We start from the raw sequence: 26,095 nt of genomic DNA on the forward strand, positions 1-26,095 counted from the left end.
TATATATAAATATTTTGATGAACACTATACTGAAAAACATCAACTGGTTTCCTGCCTAAAGTTCAATAATGAGCTCAACCTGAATCCTTTTTCGAAAAAAATGACATCTCTAAGATTATGCCACAAATGTTTTACTGTCCTAAGTAATACTAGAACAAAGCAATATCAGCTGATTAAGATATGTGGGAAAGTTTTGCAAAATAATCCTAGAAGTTGCCAGTTAGTATCCATTTCAAATATGTCAGAAATTAATTATAATAAATTAAGGGGAAAAGTCTAGACTAAAGGTTTATGTAGGGGTTAAATTACTAACATCATAGTGGGTCTCATTGGGGTCTAAGCATGACGTGGGATTACTGATTTTTTTTTAGCTCGACATGTGAAAGTCAAATTATGGGCCATGAAAACGGGTATTGAAGTCTAGCGGGACACGGGAAATTACAAAAAAAATGAGAATTGCATACGTACATTTACATCGTGTGTGCGGGATACAGGAGTCTGACAAAACATTAAGCAGGATCTGGGATTAGAGACCCCCATCATAATTCACAATGACCAGTATCATATGACACCTTTTGAGCTGAGGTAGTTTATTGTCTCGTCTGCGAGAATAGTTTCATTATCAGAGACGTACATAAGGATTACTAACATGCGACAGCAATGTACATTTAAAGCTTTATATTTCTTTTTTTTCATACCTTGTATATGCAAAAACCTTATAAAATGTTACAAAGTTTAAAATAGACATCTTTATATGTCCATTCATGATTGTCCTTGACCTCATTTTAATGGTTCAGTGACTGCTGGAGAAAAAAAATCTTGTGTTTTTATAATGTTAATTTATTACTTTTGAGTAATTTAGGGTAACTAAATTTGGTATGGGTTCCTTGCATTACATCTACATGTCTGTCAGACAAGGTTGATTGGCCTTGGACCTCATTTAATGGGCCCTTGATTAAGTTAACAAATTAGGTCTGGGTCTCATATACTATAAGCATGATAAGCACTAGATCAAATATATTTCATGTATAATAATTATAAGCTAGGTACACGTGTCAGTCTGGCAAGTTTCACCTTATTTTTATGTTTTATTTGTCAATGTTTAGTTTTTTGTATGTTTCTTCAAGTTTAATAAAGGCACCTTGGTGGCCAGGTGGTCTTAGTAGTTTACAGTACTGTAATCACTAGCCAATCAACACTGAGATTGTGAGTTTGAAACCCCACTCATTCTGGTGCACTTGACTCCAATCTTAATTGACTAGGATTGTCAGTTTTCATATCGAAGGTTGGTGGTTTTCTCTAGCCACTTCGGCTTCCCCCACAAATAAAACCCAACAGCCACGAAATAGCCCAAAAGTGGCGTTAAAACGATACAATAAAAAAAGCCGACAGTGCAAGGGCTCTATAGCCAATCAAGTTGTTAAAAACTTCCATTATATATATATACAATCAAATCAATCAAATCAAATATATTTATGGTCTTCAAATAAATTTCCAACAGACACTCTTTTCATTATTAGAAGGTTCAGGTACATGTATGACAGTACCTACTTACATTTGTCTTCTCAGTTTTGATAATTTCAATATTTTAATACTACTTCAGCTTAACACCAACAACAGTGTTGGTTGCTTTGTCAGCAGGTACAAGTTAAAAATGTTGTTTCCCCGATTGCCTTCTGGCAGAAAAGGTAGGGTAAGTATGTAAGTTGATTTTTCCACAAATGTGATAAATAAGATAGAAATAACCATAATAACTTATGTGTCAGTAACTTGTTAAAAAAAAAATAAGATAAACATGGTAAAAGAAATGCTGATCAATATGATCAAAGACATAAAAAGGGTATGATTTATCTAGTGAGCAATACAGGCGTCTTTGGACCCAATTTTCATACCTTTATGGAAAATAGTGGACTCAAAAGTGTTTTTTTTTATGGACATGAAAATAGCCATTATGCAAAAATATATACTGTTCTTTGCAAATTTTATTAAAAAGAACATACATTTTTTTATCGTTTTTTCTTTTAGAAATTCTATTGCTACACAATCTTCAAGATTCAACAGCACATCAACAGCAGACAGTCCAAATGCACATACTACAATAGATCAAGATGAACATCATAAGTTTACAAAGCTAGCATCTCATTGGTGGGATGAGAAAGGAGAATTTTATGCCCTTCATTCTATGAATAGATTGCGGATTCCTTTGATACGTGATGCTTTCGTTGATGCTTCAGATAAAGAATCAAAGATATTTCCGTTGAAAGATAAATTAATTTTAGATGTTGGAAGTGGAGGTGGAATTATTGCAGAGGTAAGTAGAAATAGATGGATAGGATTTTTTTACATATTTTCGTGGATTTCATGGGTATCATGATTCATGGTAATGGATGAAAATTTAAATTTTAATGTGCAACAAAACATTAATGTTTCAAAGGATTGTATGAAAACTTTGCCACAGGGAAGAAATCAAGTATTAACAAAACTGAAATTTTTCTATAATCCACCAAAGTTGGTATCTACAAAAATAGATGAATCCACACCAATAGATTTAAATTTTAATAAGCCAGAAACACATTGTAGAAGTACAAATAACTTTTCAAACTTGTCTTATAAATGTTGTTTAGGATTATTTTAGTACCTTTAGCACCAAATTCTGTATACATTTGTACATGGCTACAGTATAAAACTTCCAAAAAAAGTAGTTGATATAAAAATAAGGAGATGTGGTATGATTGTCAATGAGACTACTATCCCACTGTATGTATCAATATATAAGGCTTCTTAGAGAATCTGACCATATGCCTTACCATAATTATTAACATTATCCTGAAGGTCAAACGTTTTATCTGGTACTTCATATTTTTCACATAAAAGTTACAAATATAGCTAATGATAATCTGTTTCTCGAGACAAGACTGTACATAGTTGAATTAATTGGCCTGTTTCACTTGTAAAGTTCAAATACATATAGAAATAAGGAAATGTGGTATGATTGCCAATGAGTCAACTATCCTCGTAGGTTCAAATGAGGTGAATGTAAGCAATTTAAGGTGCCACACAACCTTCAACAATGAGAAAAACCCATACTGTATAGTCAAATTTAAAAGGCAGCAACATGAAAAGTATAAAACAGTTCAATTGAGAAAACAAAGAGCCTTATCATTAAATAGTGCTCTTTAATTTTCTATCTTATTCTATATAATTACAGTTTAACTATTCTTGTCTAAACACAACTATTTTGTATGACTTGCAAATTCATTACTGTACACAGGCTTTACCATTTTTTGACATATACTTTTTTCTAGCCTTTAGCAAGACTAGGAGCTACAGTAACTGGTATAGACATGGTCGAAGAGAACATACGAATAGCTCAGACACATATTTCTCAAGATCCAGAAATATCGGGACATGTAAATTATATTCATGGTGCTGTAGAAAATTTGCCGGAGGAAGGGAAGTTCGATGCTGTAGTAGCCTCTGAAGTGGTAGAACATGTATCTGATGTTGACATGTTTATCTCTTCATGTTGTAAACTCATAAAGGTGAGGAAAAGGTTTTTTATTAATCATGTTAATACAGGATTGTACTGTAAATTAAGAAATTGATGCATGAATTCTTGACATTTGACAGACAAAAATGTGAATTCGTATAAATCATTGTAAATTGAAATGCAATTGCAAAAATTTGATGAAGGAAAATCATTGCTGAAGATATGAATGTGTGTTTTTATTTTTGCGAACCTAATATTTTGCAATAATTAAAACAACATCACCATGATCACAATAATTTCTATTTTCGAAGTACATAATTAAATGTGTGATTTTTATTTTTCGTTAATAGCCAACACACAGCATGCATGTCAGATCTTGGCTATGGAATTTGATATCTCTTAGCTTGCATTGTAATTTTTCTTGTATATATATATGAGTTACATTTTGTAAAATCTATTTAGAAAAATATGACAAGGGGAGGTAATTTTTCCTCTTTATTGATTTACTGTTTCTTATATTTATATTAAAATTATTTTCAGACTGAAAATAACATGGGAGAGGGGTAAAAGTTGCTTTTAAATGGAAGTGAAACACCTAGGAATATTTTATAATCAAAGCAAAGCAGGAATAGGATTCATGTATAAAACCTCTGAACATCCAATGTAGAAAAGAAAAAGAATCAGCCCAAAAAATTACAAATTCATTTAAAATCCCTATGTTGTTAATAATTATAGGCCATCTTATCTTTTATACAGTTAAATATTTTATTCACATTTAAAATATATGCATCTTATTAGTATAATTTATTCCTTTTACTTTTAGAATCTTGAACAAAGAGAAGCAGAATATAAACGAGTGTCAAACTAATAAGTCGAAAACAAAACTGACAACGCCTTGGCCAAAACAACGAATAAAATACCCAAAGACAAACAAATTTGTACAAAACACTTAACAGAAAACTAAAAGCTGAGCAACATAATTCCTTCAAACCCTGCAGGTGACCTCTGGTGCACTGAAAGTGTAAGCAGATCTTGCTCCACACCCATTTTGTTGCTCATGTAAGTACAAACCCAGTTTGAAGGTGGTACCTAACACTACAGGGAGATAACTCCGTAAAGTCAGTTAAACATTTTAATTACGTTGTGTTATAAAAGGAATATTAAGCTTCTCAATGATCAAAATTGGTGTTTGTCAAACTGCTATATAACCAGTGTAATTTTTCTGACAAAACGGTTGGTTCAAAATTTTTGAAATTTTTATATTCTTGTTAAAGGGTTATAGTAAATACTTTGACAAAATTTTAAGAAAATTAAACGAGCCTAATTAATTTTAGTGAAAGTGTTGGGTACCACCTTAATTTGAGGAAAAACAGTTTAGGATTGTGGTTATGACAATTAGAACATATCTATCATGATTTATAAAACAGATATCCCATATTAGTCAACAACTGAAGATGGCATCTACAAAGTTTCAAGGTTTTTAGGATGTATAAAATTGTTGAAGTATTTTAAAAGTGTTTTTTTTTCTATTACAGCCAGGGGGATATTTCTTCCTGACAACTTTAAATAAAACTTATGCATCATATTTGCTGGCAGTACTGGGTGCTGAGCACCTGCTAAGAATTGTTCCTCCTGGTACACATGACTGGAATAAATTTATTCCACCAGAGGATCTTCAACTTTCCTTGGAGCAAAGTAAGTATTGAGCATATAAAATATTAAATTACACTCCGTCTGGTGAACCAATGCCTGTGTGAATCATTTCGATAGAGTCCCTGAAGTGGATACCTTGGAATGCAGGGTTGTCAAATTATGCAAATAAATGCAACATTTAAAATATACTAAAAATTGACACCACCACTTCAAATGGTCTGCAATTTTATTTGCTATGGTCTACATAAAATATTACGTCTACAAAAAGATAAATGTCTATGAGTTGCATAGGAATAATTGTGTATCACTGTTAACAACCATGACATCATGGGGGAATCACATATATATATTCTGTTGACTTTTTAATTATGTAAGTTATTACACTTAATTGACAATTATAGGTGGTCACCAATTTTATTGTTTTATGCTATTCTCTTGAAAACTGTTATACCTTACATTGTAAATAGCAAAAATAAATAGTAATTCAATATACAAAAATGTTGAAGAAATGTTACCACAATAGACCTAAATCTAAAATATATGTAATTTTAGATACAATTTTAATAGTGCTGTTCCAAAAATTTAAGAACCTACCACCCATCATGCCCATAAAATAAAAAATTTCATTTTACAAAAGTCTAAGGATAATGCAATGTATACCCCTGTTTAATTTGAGTGCACACCATCCCCTTATATGATAAATTTTGGAACAGCCCTTTCATAAAGAATAAATTTTCCTCTCCCTTTTTATACGACCGCAAAAACTGAAAACTTTTTGGTCGTATATTGGTATCACGTTGGCGTCGTCGTCTGCGTCGTCGTCGTCCTAATACTTTTAGTTTTCGCACTCTAACTTTAGTAAAAGTGAAAAAAAAATCAATGAAATTTTAACACAAGGTTTATGACCACAAAATTAAGGTTGGGATTGATTTTGAGAGTTTTGGTTTCAACAGTTTAGGAATTAGGGGTCAAAAAAGGGCCCAAATAAGCATTATTCTTGGTTTTCACACAATAACTTTAGTATAAGTAAATAGAAATCAATGAAATTTGAACACAAGGTTTATGACCACGAAAGGAAGGTTGGGATTGATTTTTGGAGTTCAGGTCCCAACAGTTTAGGAATTAGGGGCCAAAAAGGAGCCCAAATAAGCATTATTCTTGGTTTTCGCACCATAACTTTAGTATAAGTAAATAGAAATCTATGAAATTTAAACACAAGGTTTATGACCATAAAAGGATGGTTGGGTTTGATTTTGGGAGTTTTGGTCCCAACAGTTCAGGAATAAGGGGCCCAAAGGGTCCAAAATTAAACTTTGTTTGATTTCATCAAAACTTGAATAATTGGGGTTCTTTGATATGCCGAATCTAACTGTGTATGTAGATTCTTAATTTTTGGTCCCGTTTTCAAATTGGTCTACATTAAGGTCCAAAGGGTCCAAAATTAATCTTAGTTTGATTTTAACAAAAAATGAATCCTTGGGGTTCTTTGATATGCTGAATCTAAAAATGTACTTAGATTTATGATTATTGGCCCAGTTTTCAAGTTGGTCCAAATCGGGGTCCAAAATTAAACTTTGTTTGATTTCATCAAAAATTGAATAATTGGGGTTCTTTGATATGCCAAATCTAACTGTGTATGTAGATTCTTAATTTTTGGTCCTGTTTTCAAATTGGTCTACATTAAAGTCCAAAGGGTCCAAAATTAAACTAAGTTTGATTTTAACAAAAATTGAATTCTTGGGCTTTTTTGATATGCTGAATCTAAACATGTACTTAGATTTTTGATTATGGGCCCAGTTTTCAAGTTGGTTCAAATCAGGATCCAAAATTATTATATTAAGTATTGTGCAATAGCAAAAAATTTTCAATTTCACAGTATTCAGCAATAGCAAGAAATATTCAATTGCACAGTATTGTGCAATAGCAAGAAATTTTCAATTGCACAGTATTGCGCAATAGCAAGAAATCTTCAGTTGCACAGTATTGTGCAATAGCAAATATTTTCAATTGCACAGTATTGCACAATAGCAAGAAATATCTAATTGCACAATATTGTGCAATAGCAAGAAATTTTCAATTGGAGTTATCTTTCTTTGTTCAGAATAGTAGTTGAATCAACTTAAATCATTGTTTTATACAATACACTTTTACTACCAACTGATAAATTAAAACAAACTTACCATTCAGTGATAACAAGCACTTTATTTTACATTTTAATATTTTATGATGTATTTAAATGAGTAGTTATTGTTGCAAACTCCATTAGAAATTTGAATTGAGATCAGTTTTGGAAAAAGGGAAAGGGGATGTGAAAAAAAAAATGGGGAGGGGGGGGGGGGGGGGCTTCAATTTTTCTCATTTCAGATTTCATAAATAAAAAGAAAAATTCTTCAAACATTTTTTTGAGAGGATTAATATTCAACAGCATAGTGAATTGCTCAAAGGCAAAAAAAAAATATGTTAAGTTCATTAGACCACATTCATTCTGTGTCAGAAACCTATGTTGTGTCAACTATTTAATCACAATCCAAATTTAGAGCTGAATCCAGCTTGAATGTTGTGTCCATACTTGCCCCAACCGTTCAGGGTTTAACCTCTGCGGTCGTATAAAGCTGCGGCCTGCGGAGCATCTGGTTCAGTTTAGTTTAGTAATATTTATGTTGTTTATATTATATGATGCATGCTCACGTTCAATTTGTATTGTTATATATATTGTATTGTGGAGAAGACTTCATAAGTCTGTTTTACATGTGTCTGATCCTTTTTTGCTTTGAGCAAATCAAATATGTTCATGATGTTTAAATTAAAAAAAAAAAGAATAAATTTATTTTTCTTTTGTTTCCAGATGGAATGACTGTGCGTTTGTTACATGGAATGTGCTATAACCCAGTTATCAACAGATGGTCATGGATTAGTAACACTGATATCAATTATGCCATGTATGCCGTAAAATCCACCCAGTCTATACACTCACATGATACAATAGAACAGACAGATTATTAGTTTTCTTTTATGCACATTATTAAAATGTAAAACGATCTACTTTTGTTTTGTTTTTGACTTAGGCCATACTTTGACCTATAATGGTTTACTTTTACAAATTGGATGGAGAGTTGTCATATGCACTCAAACCACATCTTCTTATATCTGGCTTAACATTTATATTAATTTCAAACTGGATTCATGTAAAATCTTAAAGCATATTTTCATAAATGTTTTTTTTAACAGATTTATATTTTTTCCTCTCCATTTACTTTATAATATTTTGAAACATATGCCAGATTGTCACAGAAATTTCAAAAAAATATGATTGTGCATATAACAAAATGAGAAAAGTTAAAATAGTTCAGAAATTAGTGATAAAAAATAGAAAAATGGGACCCTGAAATAGATTCAAACAGAGGTTAAAGATCTTAAATTGCATGTGATGCAATTTCCAAAAAGCATATACATTTTTTTTGCATTGATAAGCAAATCATTTCCTCAATCAAAATTGATTGTTAAATAGTTAAAAATGAGTTATCTCCCATATATTGGAAGATGAATTGGTTGACAAAACTTTTAAAAGTTTATTCACTTCTTATTTTCTATACTGCTTTGTTTGCATGAATATACTCTCTTATTTCTCAAAATTTTATAGTAATCCAACTCCAGTATTAAGGTGCACATAATAAAGTTAATATTAAGGTTTTATTAAAAGGGAGACTATAAAAAGAGGAAATAACAAAATAAATTAAAGAAAAACAAGAGTGCTCACACTGAAATGTCTCGCCTTCTTAACTTATCATTGATATTATGTTGATAGTCCTAAATATAAAGCTTTACTACAACTATTACATAAACTTAACATGATCCAAGAAAATGAGGTCAAAGTTATAAACCAAACAAGAAATACATGTACATCTTACAACCATTCAATACACTAAATATAGTTGACCTATTGATTATAGTTTCCAAGAAACAGACTTAACCAAGAAAACTAAACATTGACCAATGGACCATGAATATGAGTTCAAGGTCAGATGAACCATGCCAGGTAGACCTGTACAGCTTACAATTCTTCCATACAAATTATATAGTTGACCTTTTGCTTATAGTTTAAGAAATACAGACCAAAACACAAAAACTATAACCACTGAACCATAAAAATGAGGTCAAGTCAGATGACACCTGCCAGTTGGACATGTACACCTTACAGTCCTTCCATATACAGAATATACTAGACCTATTGCTTATAGTATCTGAGATATGGACTTGACCACCAAAACTTAACCTTGTTCACTGATCCATGAAATGAGGTCGAGGTCAAGTGAAAACTGACGGGCACGAGGTCCTTGCAAGGTACGCACATATAAAATATAGTTATCCTATTACGGTACTCATAATAAGAGAAATCAACATTACAAAAAATCTTAACCTTTTTTTTCAAGTAGTCACTAAACCATGAAAATGCGGTCAAGGTCAATTGGCATGTGACAGATGGAAACTTCACAATGTAAAAAGGACAAAAAAAAAACAAAAAAAAAAGACTTGCTTACAAAACATTTTACTAAAAACTATAGATTGAGCAGTACAAATCCAATCAAAAACGGCTTGAACTCAGTTGTTTAAGAAGAGCCAAAAGCTTGTCTCCACATGTGAAACCTATCATGTTACACATGTTAAAATTATGTTGATCAGTCATAAATAGTGATAAGGTACCGTTCAATATTAGATTGGTAAATGTCTATTTTTCACATGTCAATTATGTAACCCTTATACATTAATACACAATTTGAAAGTTTTCATTGGTTCAGGACCAACAAAGCCATTACTGAGAAAAATGACAGACAAATAATATTAAAATCATTCACTTTAAGGGGAGCCAAGAACTATTAGCAAACAAGAAGTGGCAACATGGGAGATGCACACTCAACATTATCAAGCCGCAGAACAAATATTAAACTTTCCATTTCATAAAAGTAGAGAAACATTTGACAAAATTTTCATGTACAATGAAAATTGTAAAATTTCAAACTATCAGCAAATAAGAAGTGGGTGGCTTCACAGCAGATGTAAGATTGCTTACTCGCTGTTACTTAATGAGGCTGCAGACCAAATGCATCCTTCTCCCGCAACACATGAAATTGAAATTCAATTCAAATCAATTAAAAAACTTTTAGGTTCTTGACTTGGAATATCATATCAACTGGGAAATATTTATGCTCCATATGAGGGTTGCTAAAGAAGTTAAAATTAATTAATTCTGTGCAGCACTTTCATCTGCACTACGTTAACACTCATTGTTGAAGTCCATGTAATGACCTGTGATGGTTGCATTTTTTAAATTTTGGTAATAGTTGTATGGTTTTAAATTTCATATATTTAACACGGAATTTGTTTTATTTGTGGATTACTAATTCTTCTATGTGACTTGAACATATATGTTACTAATGTTGGTCCTTCTGGTATTCAGTTTTCTTCATTTGTTTCGGGTATGCCTGCAGATATTGATACATTTTGGTACAGTAATTAGCTTCAAATTGAGTTCACATTTTTTTCTGGTTGAGATATTTTTGGAAGTTACAGCCCTTGGACTTTGGTTATTTAGTGCATTATAAGTGAATAGCAATCATTCTAAGGTCAAGTTTGTGTTTTGTTCCATTTGATTGACTTTTGGCAGAATTGCAGCCTCAACAGTTGACACAACAAATTTCATGAAAATTGTAATTAGCCACCATTTCTAGTTTATTTTTCATTTAAGTTAGATTGAGTTTGCATATAAATAAGCTACAGGCATTGGCTTCTCGTTTAACCAACACATAAATTAAATAATTGTTACACAACAATTCTGAACACAATTTCTTGTATCTCTGCTTGCCAAGTGTTACAATCCAGGGGAACGAAAAACTCAGATAAAGTTGTTTTAAAGTCAATAAAGTCATAATGACTAAGTTAGTAGGGACAAATTAAGTCAAATAAAGTGCAGCTCTTCAGATATATGAATGAACATGTGATTCATAAAAGTTAAATGTAATTGCAAGACCTAATATGTGTTAAAATGAATTTAATATCAACTTTTATTAAAGAGTTGACTGTCATAGTTTGTGTAACATCTAAACTCATTCTGTAAATTGTTTGTATGTTGGGGTTGGAAAACACATGGTTTAAGTTCCAGGAGTTTATCTGCTAAATCTGTCATTACAGCACCTGAAAAAAGATATGGTCAACAAGTAATTAAATTAGCTTGATGTTTTATTGTTTCTTAGCTGCAAAAATAAAATATGTTTTCATCTTGGTATTGTTTTTTTAAACGGTGAATATAAAAGGTATAAATAAAGTTACCCGTAATATTTTCTGACAAGGTATGTACAGTAGTTGTCGTTTGTTTATGTAGTTTATACATGTTTCTCGTTTTTTTATATAGATTAGACCGTTGGTTTTCCTGTTTGAATGGTTTTACATTTGTAATTTTGGGGCCGTTTATAGCTTGTTGTTTTCGGTGTGAGCCAAGGCTCTGTGTTGAAGGCCATACATTGACCTATAATGGTTTATTTTTATAAATTGTTATTTGGATGGAGAGTTGTCTCATTGGCACTCATACCAAATCTTCCTATACCTATGTAAGTATATTGCATATGTCTATATAAACTGTATAAATTTAAAGATTACTTCTACAGTAACTCCAACAATAGAAATAGGAGTGTAATACTGTGAAAGTACTTTTATTCGCGGGGTACCAATTTTCGTGGTTTTCGTGAATGACTTTATTGAAGAATTTAAGTGTCAAACGAAATAAAACAAACCAATGTCCACATCAAGACATGGAAAGATCCCCATCGGTAGGTTTGACTACTGATATCATCTAGAGAATATATTGAATAACGCAAAATCTAAGAATACTTTAATGGCAGTCACAGAACTACAACCGCATGCAAGATTATACCCATTTAATCTTTAATAACCTAAACTGTACAACTTTTGATCTTTTAATTCTCACAAAAAAATATGTTTTATCGATAAAAGTCAGATTTCCAGTATTGATATGCTAGTATGATAAAGTGTTCATTTTATATCCTCATAGTTCTCTTACATATGGGAAATAATAATTTCATGCTGGGCTTGATTTTGATAAGAATTATTTGACAATTCAAGGTACGTTTATAGCATTTGTTTAGGGACGACATCAAAAGATTAATGTAGGATAAAAAAACTTAAATCGAATAGTTTGGGGGTGGGGGGTCAACATTGCTGCAAGTTTTGTTAATCTAAAATAGGTAAATCAATTTTTCCCAAATTAAGTTAAGAAGGAGGGTAGGGGGGTCAGCGAAAAATCTATATATGTGAATTAAGTTTTTTATCCTACATTGAACTTTTGATGTCGTCCCTTATGATGTTACTGTTTTCTTAAGGTGACAAGTTTATGGCCTTATTAACACCTTTGATGGTCTTTAATCTGTTGATCACTTTATCATGGGTTAATTAGTGTTATCACTACGATTTACATAGTCAATGTTTTCTTTGCAATTTCCTTCAATCCAGAATATTTGTAACCTTCTTTTCTATAATTTTTCAATTTGTTTTTTTTTAGAAAACAAAAATTCACGAATTTAAAAACCCACGAACACATAAATATTGCTCAAACCACGAAAATTGATACCCATGAATTAGAGTACTTTCACAGTACACAATTTTATATTTAACTTAATGTAGATTTTAATGCGACATTATTAGTTTTGGTGCAAAAGGCATTGTAGATTCTAAATATAACACAATATTCAATTAGGTGTCATTTCTCATAAATATGAGTTGGTTACCATGTACCTGTTGTATTAAAGTATAGAGGTATAAATATATTCAAGCAACTTCCTGTGAGTGAATTCAATGCTGATTAATATCTTTCAATTAATCGGTTTTGATTGATACAATCTGAGCAAGAATTACTTCCCCATTTGTTACAATGTTGGAGGCCTAAGATAAACCAGCCAAATTCAACTTTTATTTCATTGAGCCTTGATTAATAATTCATCACTACAATCAAGTAAGGATCTTGGTTGGTCCCCTCTGTAAAATATCCAGTATGCCGTCAAGAATTTCAATATGTCGGGAAACAGACTAGTAAGGATCTCATATCAGTCTTCTGTGTATCACGTTTCAACTCAGTGAGGCAAATAAGAATATCCCTCTAAAATTTCATTTGATTGCCACCAAGGGAAATAACTTAAACTTGAACTATGTCATAGTCATAGAAACCTATCTATTGCTTTTGATTTGTTTGTGATGGCTATCATCCTGATTTAGATAACAATAAATTTTGTATCCTTTATCTGCTTTTTCCTTTACTTATTAAGTCATACCAGGCATAATCACATCAATTATCTTTTGAAGACTGCTAATTAGTGAAATGATATCTTTTCACAGTCCTAAATACTTCTATATCATAAAAGTGTTTTAATCTGCATATTTATGGGTAATAGTTGGGTTCATTATTTTATAATCTGCATCAATAAAACATACCTTTTAGATATCAATTTAAATATTGCTTTAATAAAGTAAACATTGTAAATAAAAAAGTATATACATATACCTGTACATAAAATGATTTTATCTTTCGCTAAATATTTAATAGAAACTGCAGTTTTACACAGGCATTCCTCTGACAAAAATGGCGGATCAGCAATGACCAGATCAAACCAGTTCTTCCAGTCTTTAGGGAATTTCAGTGGTTCTTTGTAATCATATAATAAAAAGTCATCTCCATACACCTGAAACCGTGTGTCATATTCTAAACATTTCAGTGTGACTGAGTCAGGTTTTAATTCTCTTAATTTCTTGTATGCTGTTGGAGAACTTAGACAGGCTATACTGAAATACAAAATTTATTATGTTATTATTTTTTAAATGACACTCACACTTAATCAGCGGATATCCACTGGTTATTATTTTAAGGGGGTAGACCTTGGTTCAGGGAGATAACTCTTTAAATCAGTTTTGCGTTTGTAAAAGTCAAGTTTCGTTATTGAATTTTAAGCATTTACCTGAAACAGATTGAAAATATCTATGTATCCTAGAAGCTTAGAACATATTTATGAAAATGGCTGACACAAACGTACTGATGATTTTAAGAGTTATTTCCCTTAACTTAGGTCTACCTCCTTAAATATACTTCAATTATGTTGTGAGAAAAAGGTAGTGAGGAGATTGAAAAAAATATAGAAATATACTAGCTTATACATGTATATACCTATTTTTTTAATGTATTTCTGATTTCAGAATAACAAACATTCCAGTATTGGTTTAGAATATACCTTTTCATGGGTAATTCAGCCATGAAATGACAATAAATTCAGTAAAATGGCAAAATTACACAAATCTACTTAACTTGTGCATGCCTAGAAATAATAAAAAGCAATCTGCAAACATGGTATAAAAGCAAAAGTCAGTGTATTTTGTGTTAATCATATTCACTAAACACAATTGCTTTAATCATTTTAGTGATACTTCTGTTCTCTGCTAAATGATGTAAAATGTTTTTAAGTATTTATTGTAATTATTTAATATTTAAAAAAAAAAAATCAAAAATTTTGCTAATGTCAGTCAAATTGAATCATGAAGACTTGCCTGATATCAACATTTTCTAAAACTTTTTTTCAGATGCTAAAAAATTTGATTGGTATTGGTATCAAATAATGTTAAATGTCCAAGAAAGCCCCAAATGAACCTTCTCCTTTAAACTACAAAATATACTGGGGATTCATTCATTTTCGTAGGTATCAATTTTGGTGGATTGAGGAAAGCTTTCAAGGAGAATTTTCATTGACATTTAATTTCATGATTTTGCTAATGTCAGCATCAATAGTTAGCACACTTGTTTCCGGTCATGAAATTCTACAAATGTTGTCGATGAATACTGTATAGCGGGTTATTTTCGCAGGTGTAAAATTTCACGATTTTCAATGAATAAGGTTTACGAAATATTTTTGGGGTTATTATTTTGGTGGATTCAAAATTTTTAGCAATACCTTTGCATGTTCACTTTTAATTTGTCAGAATTTATTTAAGCTATTTTGTTCTTTCCAGGAAAATAAGCGAAAATTTACACTCCCGCTAAAATAACCCGCTATACGGTATCAGATGATTATAGGAATACTTAGTTTATAATGTAAACGTTTAGTTTAAATATTAAACATTGTTTCATATTTTCTACATGTTCTCGTATTACTGCTGAAGTTTTATTTGGCTCTTTCTTGCATTTTCCATTATCAACTTATGTTTTTAATTTTAATTTTCATCTTTTAACATTATTTCATATGTTTTAGAATGTCTCTATCTACAGCTGGAAAATCTTTTATACAAAATCTGCAAGTCTGTATTATATTACAATTATGGCCCTTGTTCTAATAATCAAAGAGCTGATAGCTCTGAAGTGGAAGAAGGTGAATAAAAGGTAACTTGAATTACCATAAAAGCAGCCCCACTTACCCAGGCTGCTTTGTTCCATTATCGTTAAAATGTATTTTTTTTCTTCAAACAAGAAAAGGTCATAAGTACATGGATTTCCCATCCATACAATCATTTTCTATGTTCAGTTGACTATGAAAATTAGGTAAAATCTTTAATTTGGCAGTAATTAAGAAGATCATATCAAGAGGAACACATGTGTACTAAGTTTCAAGTTGATTGGATTTCAACTTCATCAAAAACTACCTCGACCATAAACTTTATAACCAGAAGCAGGACGGACGGACAGACTAGAAAACATATTGCCCATAAATGGAGCATAAAAATAGTAAGACTTGTTACATACCTGCCAACTTTTGAAAGTTCCCATATGGGTTTTTACTGCACAACAACAAAATTAAAGGTTACAATTTTTAGCGATGTATTTTGCAAGATCTGGATTGTCTAGAAAAAGTGACATATTTGTATGAACTTACATGACTTACATGCCTTTTCCTTAAGTCTGTTTGCATAATTCTAGTTATATATTAAATCGGAAGAAAAATTATACATGAAGCTAGCAGAAGCTAGACTATTAGCCTAGTTGCACATATTGTATGTTGCCTTCTACCCAGTTATAAACAAATTTAATATATAAACTTCAATTTAATCCTTGAAAGGAGGTCTAAATTAATAAAATAATTTATAAATTTTAAATTTTTTTATTTGTCCAAAATCATTTAAATTCATTTAATCAACATCCTTTTATGATTATTTGATTAAAATATTAATCATTTATAGTCTTTTTACCATTTACATTTTCAAAAGCAAAATAACTGAAAACAGGATAAAACAAAGGGAAGTAACAAAAAAGTATTTCAATATTCCCAATACACATCGTTTTGATAACACAACGGCAGTTAGCCGGAGGTAAACATCGTTGATTACCAGTATGTTTGACACCCAAGCTGTCAAGTGAAGCCATATAATTATACATCTTCTTTGATGTTCAGGTAAAATTTAACACAGGTGTCAATTACACCCGTACAGTAGTAAGAAATGATCAAATATGGCGTCTGAAAAATTTCATACACGGGAGTTTTTTCTCCTAAACGGGAGGTTCACATGTATGTTACGAAGGACATCTAATTCACATGACAAAGGAAACCCATGAATAAAGATAACACTTTATATATCCTTTTTATTTATATAAAAATAAAATCTTCTTGTCTGCAGGATTGCAAATTCGTAACTTCAAGGGCGAACTTGTAAACAGGGCGAGTTGTACCGATACCAAATTCACGCATGCGTAATACAAATATCTACAGTTAAAACATCCTGTTACAAGTAAACAAATTACGTTCATGTGGATGAGATGAAATCTAATAATTTACATAAATAAAAGGGTCATATTTACGATAGTGATTGTTTTACAATCATAATTTACAAATTAAATGATTCAGATGCCCAATCATGTGTAAAAATCGGTGTCAGGAATCTAAGTTGTTTTGAAATTGTAATACACGAAATGAATGCGGCATACGGAGACTCAAAGCCAATGGTCGGCCCCTTAAGTCTTCAGAAGACTTGACGTCTTCTTCCACTAAAAATCTAAAAAGTCTTAAGTCTTCCTGTCTTATCTCCCTTGTTCTATACAAACCTACAAAGTCTAAGTCTGTCTTACCTCCCTTGTTCTCCTACAGCTCTTAATGCCTCCTCTGCCAATCTTGTCGCTGTGGTCTCATTATACCAAAACTGACTTAATTGCTGAAAATTTAAACATATTCAAATTATATCAATTCAAATCCTTAAAATCATACATGTACTGACAAGAAAAATGGATAATAAAAATAAAGTAGCTATTATTTATTAAAATATATAGCTAATATATTTCTTTTAAAACTCCTTGAATCCAGATCTTAAGTTAAACATTTAACAGCAAGAACTACCAAAATAATTGACAATGCAACAGAGCATATTAGATACCAATAACTCATTCATCTGAGAAAAGAATCAGACATGTTCAAGTAAATACAGTTGGTACCAATTTGAATAAGAAATTGGATGCCCTATTAAACTATATTTTTTTTATCTTCATTACTTTTGGTCAAAATCATACTTGTTGAAGGTTATTCCTGTAGTATGTGTGCTGTGCATGGAAATCTTATGACATTGTATAATTTGGTTTTAACTTTTACCATGATTACTGCCTACCCGAAACTAATTGCACATAATTAGAAAATTGTGAATCAATATGATAATGTAATATTGTAGCTATAAAACTAATGAAATCATTTGTCAGTGTTAAATCATACCCAATCTTCTGATATTTCTAGCTCCTTTAAATTTCCTTGTTGAGCTTCAATCAAAGTTTGTTCTTGTTTGTTCTGTTCAGTATAAAACTCTTGTAATGCTGCTAATGTATGGGCAGACAACTGGGGTGCATCATCATCCATGACAAACTGAAATTATAAAATAAGATTAATTTTATAGTGTGTCTTTGTATGTTGTGATGTTTCACTATTGTTTCAGATAAGGGTGAAGGTTTGGTACCATTGAAACTTTTATACCTGCTGCAATTGTTTGCACCTGTCCTATGTCAGGAATTCGATGTTCAGTAGTTGTTGTTGTTGATGTGGTTTATAAGTGTTTCTCATTTCTTGTTTATTATATAGATTAGACCGTTGTTTTTCCTGTTTGAATAGTTTTACACTTGTAATTTTTTGGGGCCCCTTATAGCTTGCTGTTCATTGTGAGCCAAGGCTCCGTGTTGAAGACTGTACTTTGACCTATATATAATGGTTTACTTTCATAAATTGTGACTTCGATGGAGTCTATTTTCAGATGCTGTTAATAGAACATTGAATATTCAATTTGGGATCATAATTGTAAACTAGAATTGAGATAAAAACATTTTTTCCTTTTTTTCTATTTCAATTATAATAATTACTTATTGAAATGGCATATATATTCATGAAAAATGTAGTAAATTTCCAAAAATTGTTATTTGAATAGCCTTTACTTAATTTATTTAAAGTTACAATTTTTAAAGGTAACTAACTTTTTAAACACCCACAATAAATTTTGTTTCTTACAGGGTATTCACCTTTTTTGTCTCTTATACTAAAATATAAAATATGTGTGATCACTTAGTTTATCGATCTTGTGGTAGCATATTTGCACAGAGTGCAGAAGGTCATGGGTTCTAGCCATGGCCAGGTCAAACCTTTGCCTGTATAATTGGTGTTTGGTGCTAATCATGAATCACTGCTAAGCCATGGCATTAAGGAGTAAGCAGGTGGTCGGCTTTGAGTCTGAATAATGTGTATTGAAAGAGAGCCATGTCTTTCTGCAGACTGTTGTGAATTACCACTTTAAAAGCTTGGCTCTACATTGCAACCTAGTAAACAGCAGGGTTCATAACCATATTGCACTATATATCCTTGTCTAAGATATGTGTTGAATTTGCCCTACTGTGTTAGATATTCAGCATTTTTTATGATAAATTGCAAAAAATTAAAACAAAGCATCATGTGCATCCTAAAAAGTGAGACCATTACATTGTGGTAAAAATATAAAAGTATAAATAAATTGAGCACACAGTTTTTCATGCAGAAAATGTGAAGTTGTCATCAGTCAATCTTCTTGATTGAAGTTTAAAATAGAACCCAATACTTACCAATATTATACAATTTGAAATATATTGTAAACAACTTGATAAATGAGAGGTTATTTTTTCAAGATTTATAACATTCTTAAAGATATAAAACCAACAAATTGAAAAAAATCAAAATCATCAATTTCAATGTAAAACTTTTAATGATTGGCAAATTTGAACATATATCATGTATAAATCTCAATCTTGTTGTGCATGCTATAGTTATCTTGTATTGTGTTTCTTGTGGTTAGTACTTCGCTTAAGGGTTAGTAATGAAAGGTGTTGTGTTCATATCAAATTGTATTCTAGTTATGAGACATTGTGCACAAGGCAACGTTACGTAAACAATAGGCAACGTAAACAATAGGTAACGTTAGTGACGTAAGTTACTTAGTAAATGTACAGCGGCTAATACTTGACACTGAGGGCAACGAAAAGTGAAAATTAATCTAAAATTATGAAAAAGAAATTAGCATACAAAGTGTGAAATGATAATTAACTATTTAAAGTCCATGTAATAAAATAGAAATCATTGAACTGTCTATTCACTATGATCATTATCAAAATTACAGCGCACTTGATACCAGTAAGTATATTGTCATGAAAATATTAAGTCCATGTTTGAATCTTTAGCTTGGCTTCAGTTTTACTCATTTTTCACCATTCCTATAGTTCCCTGCTAAATGTGTGAATCCTACCATTGTCTTCATTGTGTTGCTGTTTGATTGATACATCTCACAAAAGTCTTTGTCAAATTTAATTGAATTGTCAGATACTTCTCCCATTGATTCGATTTTCCCAAAACGTTTCAAATCGACTTCTTCTGTCTTGTGTTGTAACATGAAAGATGAGGATATGGGTCCAGCTGAGTCTTTCATTGGTCCAGAAAGAAGGTATCCGAGTTTTGATTCTACTGCAGTTGGGCCTGGTCCTCGGTGGCGGATCCAGGGGGGGGGGGGGGGGTTCCGGGGGTGCGCACCCCCCTTTATTTTTGCCGATCAATGCATTTGTATCGGGACATGTTTTGCACCCCCCTTTGCCCTGGGTGCCCTGGGTTAGCACCCCCCCTTTCGAAAATTCCTGCATCCACCCCTGCGTTATGGATACGGTGGCAATCATGGTAAAGTGAATGGTGGAAATAATGGTGACAATCATGATGATAACAATCATAATGGTAACAGTCATGATGATAACAATCATAATGATAACAATCATGATGATAACAATCATAAAATGGTGACAATCATGATAATAACAATCATATTGATAACAATCATATTGATAACAATCATATTGATAACAATCATATTGATAACAATCATGATGATAAAAATCCTGATGATGACAATCATAATGATAACAATCATAATGATAACAATCATGATGATAACAATCATAAAATGGTGACAATCATGATAATAACAATCATATTGATAACAATCATATTGATAACAATCATATTGATAACAATCATGATGATAAAAATCCTGATGATGACAATCATAATGATAACAATCATAATGATAACAATCATGATTATGACAATCATAATGGTGACAATCATGGAGATGAAAATCATGTTGGATATAGTTATGGATATGGTGGCAATCATGGTAAAGTGAATGGTGGAAATAGTGATAACAATCATGATGATGACAATCATGATGATAACAATCATGATGATAACAATCATAATGGTGACAATCATGATGATTACAATCATGATAATAACAATCATAATGGTGACAATCATGATGATAACATTAATCATAAAGGTGACCATTATGATGATAACAATCATGCTGGATATAGTTATGGCCAATCCTGGTAAAGTGAATGGTGGTTATCATGTTGGCAATCATGGTAGCAGATATGGTAAAGTGAATGGTGGAAATCATGGTGGCAATCATGGTAGCAGATATGGTAAACTGATAAAAGTGAATGGTGGAAATCATGGTGGCAATCATGATGATGACATCATGCTGGATATAGTTTGGATATGGTGGCAATCATGGTAAAGTGAATGGTGGAAATAATGGTGGCAATCATGGTAGCAGATATGGTAAAGTGAATGGTGGAAATAATGGTGGCAATCAAGATAATGACCATCATGACAATGACCATCATGCTGGATATAGTAGCAGATATGGTAAAGTGAATGGTGGAAATCATGGTGGCAATCATGATGATGACCATCATGCTTGATATAGTTTGGATATGTGGCAATCATGGTGAAGTGAATGGTGGAAATAATGGTGGCAATCATGGTAGCAGATATGGTAAAGTGAATGGTGGAAATCATGTTAAAGTGAATGGTGGAAATCATGTTAAAATGAATGGTGGAAATCATGTTAAAGTTAATGGTGGAAATAATGGTAAAGTGAATGGTGGAAATATTGGTTGCAATCATCATGATCATGCTAGCAGATATGGCAAAGTGAAAAGTGAAATTCATGTTAAAATGAATGGTGGAAATAATGGTCCCAATCATGGTAGCAGATATGGCAAAGTGAATGCTGGAAATCATGTCAAAGTGAATAGTGGAAATCATGGTAAAGTGAAAGGTGGAAATAATGGTGGCAATCATGGTAACAGAGGTAAAGTGAATGGTGGAAATCATGGTAATGAAAACCATGTTGGATATGGTGGCAATCATGGTAAAGTGAATGAAGGAAATCATGGCAACAAGAATCACATTAGACATGGTAGCAGATATGGTGGAAATCGTAATCAAGTGAATGGTGTCGATCATGGTACCGAGAAATGTGTCAATCATGGTACCAAGAAAGTTGTCAATCATGGTACCAACAACGGTGGCAACCGTGGTAAAGTAAATGGTGGCAAATATCATGTTGGATATGGTATAGGATATGGTGGCAATCATGTTGAAGCAAATAGTGCAAATCATGTTAGCCATGTTAGCCGAGATAACTTTGGACATGGTGGCAGATTTGTCGTCAATCATGATGGAGGAGTTGTTTTGCATGGTGGCAGACATGAGCATGGTGACAATCATGGTGATAGAGTTGTTTTGCATGGTGATGTTTATAGTGGAGTGCATAGTGGAAAGAAAAATACTTATTAAGATTCTTCGTCTCATAAAGGTTAACCGAACCTTAATTTAAATCATTATCCACATACATGTACATATTTCTGTAGATATACTGCAATAAACTGATACAGATATAGCCTGTTGCTGTGTAAGATTTGCTACATTATGTTTAAATGATTTAGTTTTTATCAACATGCATGTAAATTGTAATAGACTATTTTCATATTACCTACTTTTGACTATGGTTTATATTATTTTTTGACAGGTTACCTACAACATCCTGGTACACAGTATATAAAATATAAAATTATCCCTCTACTAAGAGTGGTATTTTTGTTTAGACTGGATTTAAATCCAAATAGAGCAGAATAGCATTTTCTACATGTTTATTATGGCAGTAACCTATAACAGTTTATGCACCAATTGATGTACTTAATTTAATATGCACATACCCAGTTTACTGCTTATCTGACTGAATATACAATCTTTTGTTTACCATAATTGAACGCTGTGATGATCAGGTAAATTCTACTTACTTATGCCTCACTGAACAGACTTTCTATTGTTAGATTTAACATAAAATTTAAAGATCAACTATCCCTTTTGTTGTTAATCAGGTGTTCAGATAGGTATACAATAGATTGCAAGTTTTGTCACTTAAGCAGAAAACTGCACGATTTTGACCCTTTGTCAAGATTGCAGGATCATGATCGTGAAAAAACATCTAAAACACGATTTTGTGAAAATCTACACAAAAATTTGATTGTTCCCGATTTTGAACAGTCAGGGGACTTACTTAAATAAGCGATTTTCTAAATCACTGATTCAAGTAACATTATTTCCATAAAGGTTGAAAGTTAGAGTTGTCTTTCTTTAATAATCACCTATTTAAGTAGTACAAATTAATCACTAAAAGAAGTGATTTAATTTTATTGTAGCTTTAAATATAGAATACTAATGATCCAGGGACTAATTGTGTTTCTAAACTTATCAGAACCAACATCTGTGTTGTCTAGGATGACCAGGTCATTTCAGGTGATGACCTTGTACTGAATCTAGGATAATGACATAAAAATCACTTGTTTAAGAATCAGACCTCAATTTCCTTCCCAAAAATCACTTCTTTAATTATCATTCTTTTAATAACCCCCACTAATTTCAACACCCCCAAACAGTGAAATTTTTATCGCGAACAGTAGAATTTTATTACATAATCTGAAAGATGAAACCTTGAACTTCACAGGAAAAATACTCCCACTGCTGGGAAAAATCCACCGGGGGGGGGGGGGGGTAACTTCGATATTTTTTTGGTAGAGGTGTGCAATTTTTGCCTCAAAAAACGTACCCATTTTAATATAACATTCACTGAAATTCAGTACCTATAGTTATATAAATATTTAAGAAAGAATGACTATACTTATATATATATGTTATCGTTATATATGATATGTAGATTGATTGATTGATTGATTGATTGTTGGTTGCTTTACGTCACATCCCCGTATACCCAATAATAGGAAGTTACCCCCCCCCCCCCCCCCCCCCCCCGTGGAAAAATCTTTTAAGAAAGTATCAGTTCTTTATGTAAAGCCATTATTATAGCATTTTTTCAACTAAAATAGAATTTTCAGCTAAATGATAGCATCAAAGGCATAAACCTTGCTACTTAAAAGAAGCAAAAAGTTCATTTTTTTTTAAATTTTACTAATTAAATGATATTATTTAAACCTATGTGTTTAAAATTTTGAAAAAACTACAAAATCCCAATTTGTGACAAAACCTCGAATTTGCTACTCAAATAAGTGATTTAAAAATGTTATTTCAGTAAGTCCCCTGACTGTTGAACTGTGTCCAAGGGAAGACAATTGTGTTCAGCCAATCAAAAATCTTGTGATCAAATCAATGAGCCAATCAAAAACATGTTCTCTCAAGTTTATTCTAACATGCTAGATTTTGAACTTGTGTTGTACATGTTGTATTCCTCTGTGTTAGTCAGAATTGTAAAATCGTGAACAAGGCAGGTGATTTTTCACCTTCAATGAAGTTCTTACACAGATTAAGAATTAAAGCATGGCTGATTTACAAAATTCAATGATTCAGTACTACCATAAAGATAATAAATAGTAGTTTATTCACTAATTTATTGACATTACACTTGTGGTAACATCTGTTATCTATATATATTCAATTAAACTACCAAATCACTTATTAAGTACAATGTACATGTACTATTCTGTATTTTTCACAAGGACCAAAGAAATAGGTTTGGAAAAACCCCCAATGTGAGTGGTATACCTTAAATGAGGGACTGTCCCTAAGACAAGGGGTCATTTTACTATTGTAAAAAATGAAATAGAAAAATTTAGACTTTTTAACTTAAAAATGTAAAAAATCATTATACACTTTTCTAAATGAGGGGTCCAATTATTTTGAAAAATAAAGAAGTTAAAGTCCAAGAACAATTCAAAATTCTTGTACATGTGTTGACAATATAATACCAGATAGATCATAAGATGTATAGTTCTTTGGGAAAAGATTTCTTCAAATAGTATGAATATGTGCTCATTTGTACTTAAAAAGTGGGCTTTATATGTCCTTACATTTTTGAGGGATTACCCTAGGTGTTGTTCCCAACCTGATAAAGGTCCTTCTTAATCTATAGAGCATAATTTTAAATTGGAAAACTCAACAATCATGTAATATCCTTACACATGAAAATAAATCCTGCGCTTATAGCTACATGTTCATCTTTTCTACTGACATTATAACTAGTCTAAGCATGAAAATAAACTTAATAAAAAGGCTTGAAAACTCATACAAATATGACACTTTTTCTAGACCACAAAACAGCCGGCGCAAAGTACGTCCCAAAGAATTGTAACCTTTGAAATTGTTGTTGTGCACTATTAATTTTATCCCTATATAGAAGGATTATCCCTCTATACAGGTATAATCACCATGTAGAGGGTTTGTTCCCAACCTGTTGTACAGATTAAAGGCTTGATGTTACTTCTTTACGTTGCTCTAATTTGACATGGTACCAGGATGTTCTGGGTAACCTGTCCAAAAAATATAAACTACAGAGTCAAAAGTTGGTAATATAGCTAGTCTTTTAAACAATCATGAGTGTCAATGAGTTAAAAGCGCAAAGCGGGGTTGCAACAGGGGCGGATCCAGCCATTTTAAAAAGGGGGGTCCTAACTCAGAACTAAGGGGGGTTCCAACTACATGTCTACATTCAAATGCATTGATCGTCCAAAAAAAGGGGGTTCCAACCCCTGGAACCACCCCCCTTGAATCCGCGCTTGAGCAATTTGCAAGCAATTGTAGTGAAGGTGGCAAGTATTTATGAAATTCAGAAAGGTTATCATGAAAAACATATTCTAGAAACATCTTTGAAGGCCTAAAATATCTGGAACATTTTGTAAGTCTCCCCCTTTTTCTCATATTCTAACATTTCAAACAAAACGAGCAATAAAAGTTAATACTTTTCGGTTGAAATGTGAAGTAAAAGTTGGTGAATGTGTTGATATACTTTCCGCGTGTTGTGGATGTTGACGCTTGCACGCGTCCAGAAAATAAATATGTACAGTAAAAGAACGTGGGTCAGTCTTCACGATGAACTATTAAATCTACAGGCCTGGAGCTCAATTTTTGAAAAAATTTTAGTTGGATTCTGTTGGCCTGTAGATATGATTTTTACAGGCCCGAGAGCAATTTTACTAGCCTGGGCTGCCTGGGCTGCCACTCAGCGCGAAGACTGGTGGGTCCAAAAACTTCGCCAAACAATCCCTTCGATTATTTCGGAGTTTATCATCGTGAG

At 32.0% G+C, this 26,095-nt stretch overlaps 2 protein-coding genes across 4 annotated transcripts; one reads left to right on the forward strand and one right to left on the reverse strand.

The window, feature by feature from the left end:
* The first annotated feature begins 46 nt into the window (after nucleotides 1–46).
* On the forward strand, nucleotides 47–8,185 carry LOC139491362 (ubiquinone biosynthesis O-methyltransferase-like). The gene is made up of 5 exons (XM_071278998.1): nucleotides 47–219; nucleotides 2,026–2,311; nucleotides 3,306–3,542; nucleotides 5,026–5,185; nucleotides 7,989–8,185. Exons 1-5 carry the CDS (start codon nucleotides 101–103, stop codon nucleotides 8,144–8,146), a joined length of 960 nt encoding a protein of 319 aa, XP_071135099.1. The 5' UTR covers nucleotides 47–100; the 3' UTR covers nucleotides 8,147–8,185.
* Nucleotides 8,186–11,172: 2,987 nt separating this feature from the next.
* LOC139491363 (EEF1A lysine methyltransferase 1-like) lies at nucleotides 11,173–26,062 on the reverse strand. 3 transcript variants are annotated; one of them, XM_071279000.1, is made up of 6 exons: nucleotides 26,036–26,062; nucleotides 25,808–25,873; nucleotides 17,878–18,024; nucleotides 17,247–17,329; nucleotides 13,710–13,987; nucleotides 11,173–11,332 (listed from the first exon to the last, which is right to left on the reverse strand). In XM_071279000.1, the coding sequence occupies exons 3-6, from the start codon at nucleotides 18,016–18,018 to the stop codon at nucleotides 11,196–11,198; spliced, it is 639 nt and encodes a 212-aa protein (XP_071135101.1). In that variant the 5' UTR covers nucleotides 18,019–18,024; nucleotides 25,808–25,873; nucleotides 26,036–26,062; the 3' UTR covers nucleotides 11,173–11,195. The 3 variants fall into 3 exon arrangements, with proteins under 3 accessions (XP_071135101.1, XP_071135102.1, XP_071135100.1); XM_071279001.1 differs by having other exon boundaries at nucleotides 25,761–25,873; nucleotides 26,036–26,046; XM_071278999.1 differs by lacking the exons at nucleotides 25,808–25,873; nucleotides 26,036–26,062 and adding an exon at nucleotides 19,919–20,127.
* Nucleotides 26,063–26,095: the final 33 nt, after the last annotated feature.

The sequence above is a fragment of the Mytilus edulis genome, chromosome 10 (genome assembly GCF_963676685.1).
Source record: "Mytilus edulis chromosome 10, xbMytEdul2.2, whole genome shotgun sequence".
Taxonomy (NCBI): domain Eukaryota; kingdom Metazoa; phylum Mollusca; class Bivalvia; order Mytilida; family Mytilidae; genus Mytilus; species Mytilus edulis.

What these genes read in the sequence shown, in the direction of transcription:
- LOC139491362 (XM_071278998.1), top strand. Translation starts at nt 101, where the DNA reads ATGACATCTCTAAGATTATGCCACAAATGTTTTACTGTCCTAAGTAAT. An exon ending in AATAATCCTAGAAGTTGCCA is followed by an intron (nt 220 to 2,025) that starts GTTAGTATCCAT and finishes TTTTTCTTTTAG; the next exon opens with AAATTCTATTGCTACACAAT. An exon ending in TCAACTTTCCTTGGAGCAAA is followed by an intron (nt 5,186 to 7,988) that starts GTAAGTATTGAG and finishes TTTTGTTTCCAG; the next exon opens with ATGGAATGACTGTGCGTTTG.
- LOC139491363 (XM_071278999.1), bottom strand. Translation starts at nt 20,098, where the DNA reads ATGAAAGACTCAGCTGGACCCATATCCTCATCTTTCATGTTACAACAC. An exon ending in GCTGTAGGAGAACAAGGGAG is followed by an intron (nt 13,988 to 17,246) that starts GTAAGACAGACT and finishes TTTGTATTTCAG; the next exon opens with TATAGCCTGTCTAAGTTCTC. An exon ending in TAAAATCATTTTATGTACAG is followed by an intron (nt 11,333 to 13,709) that starts GTATATGTATAT and finishes ATCTTTTTTCAG; the next exon opens with GTGCTGTAATGACAGATTTA.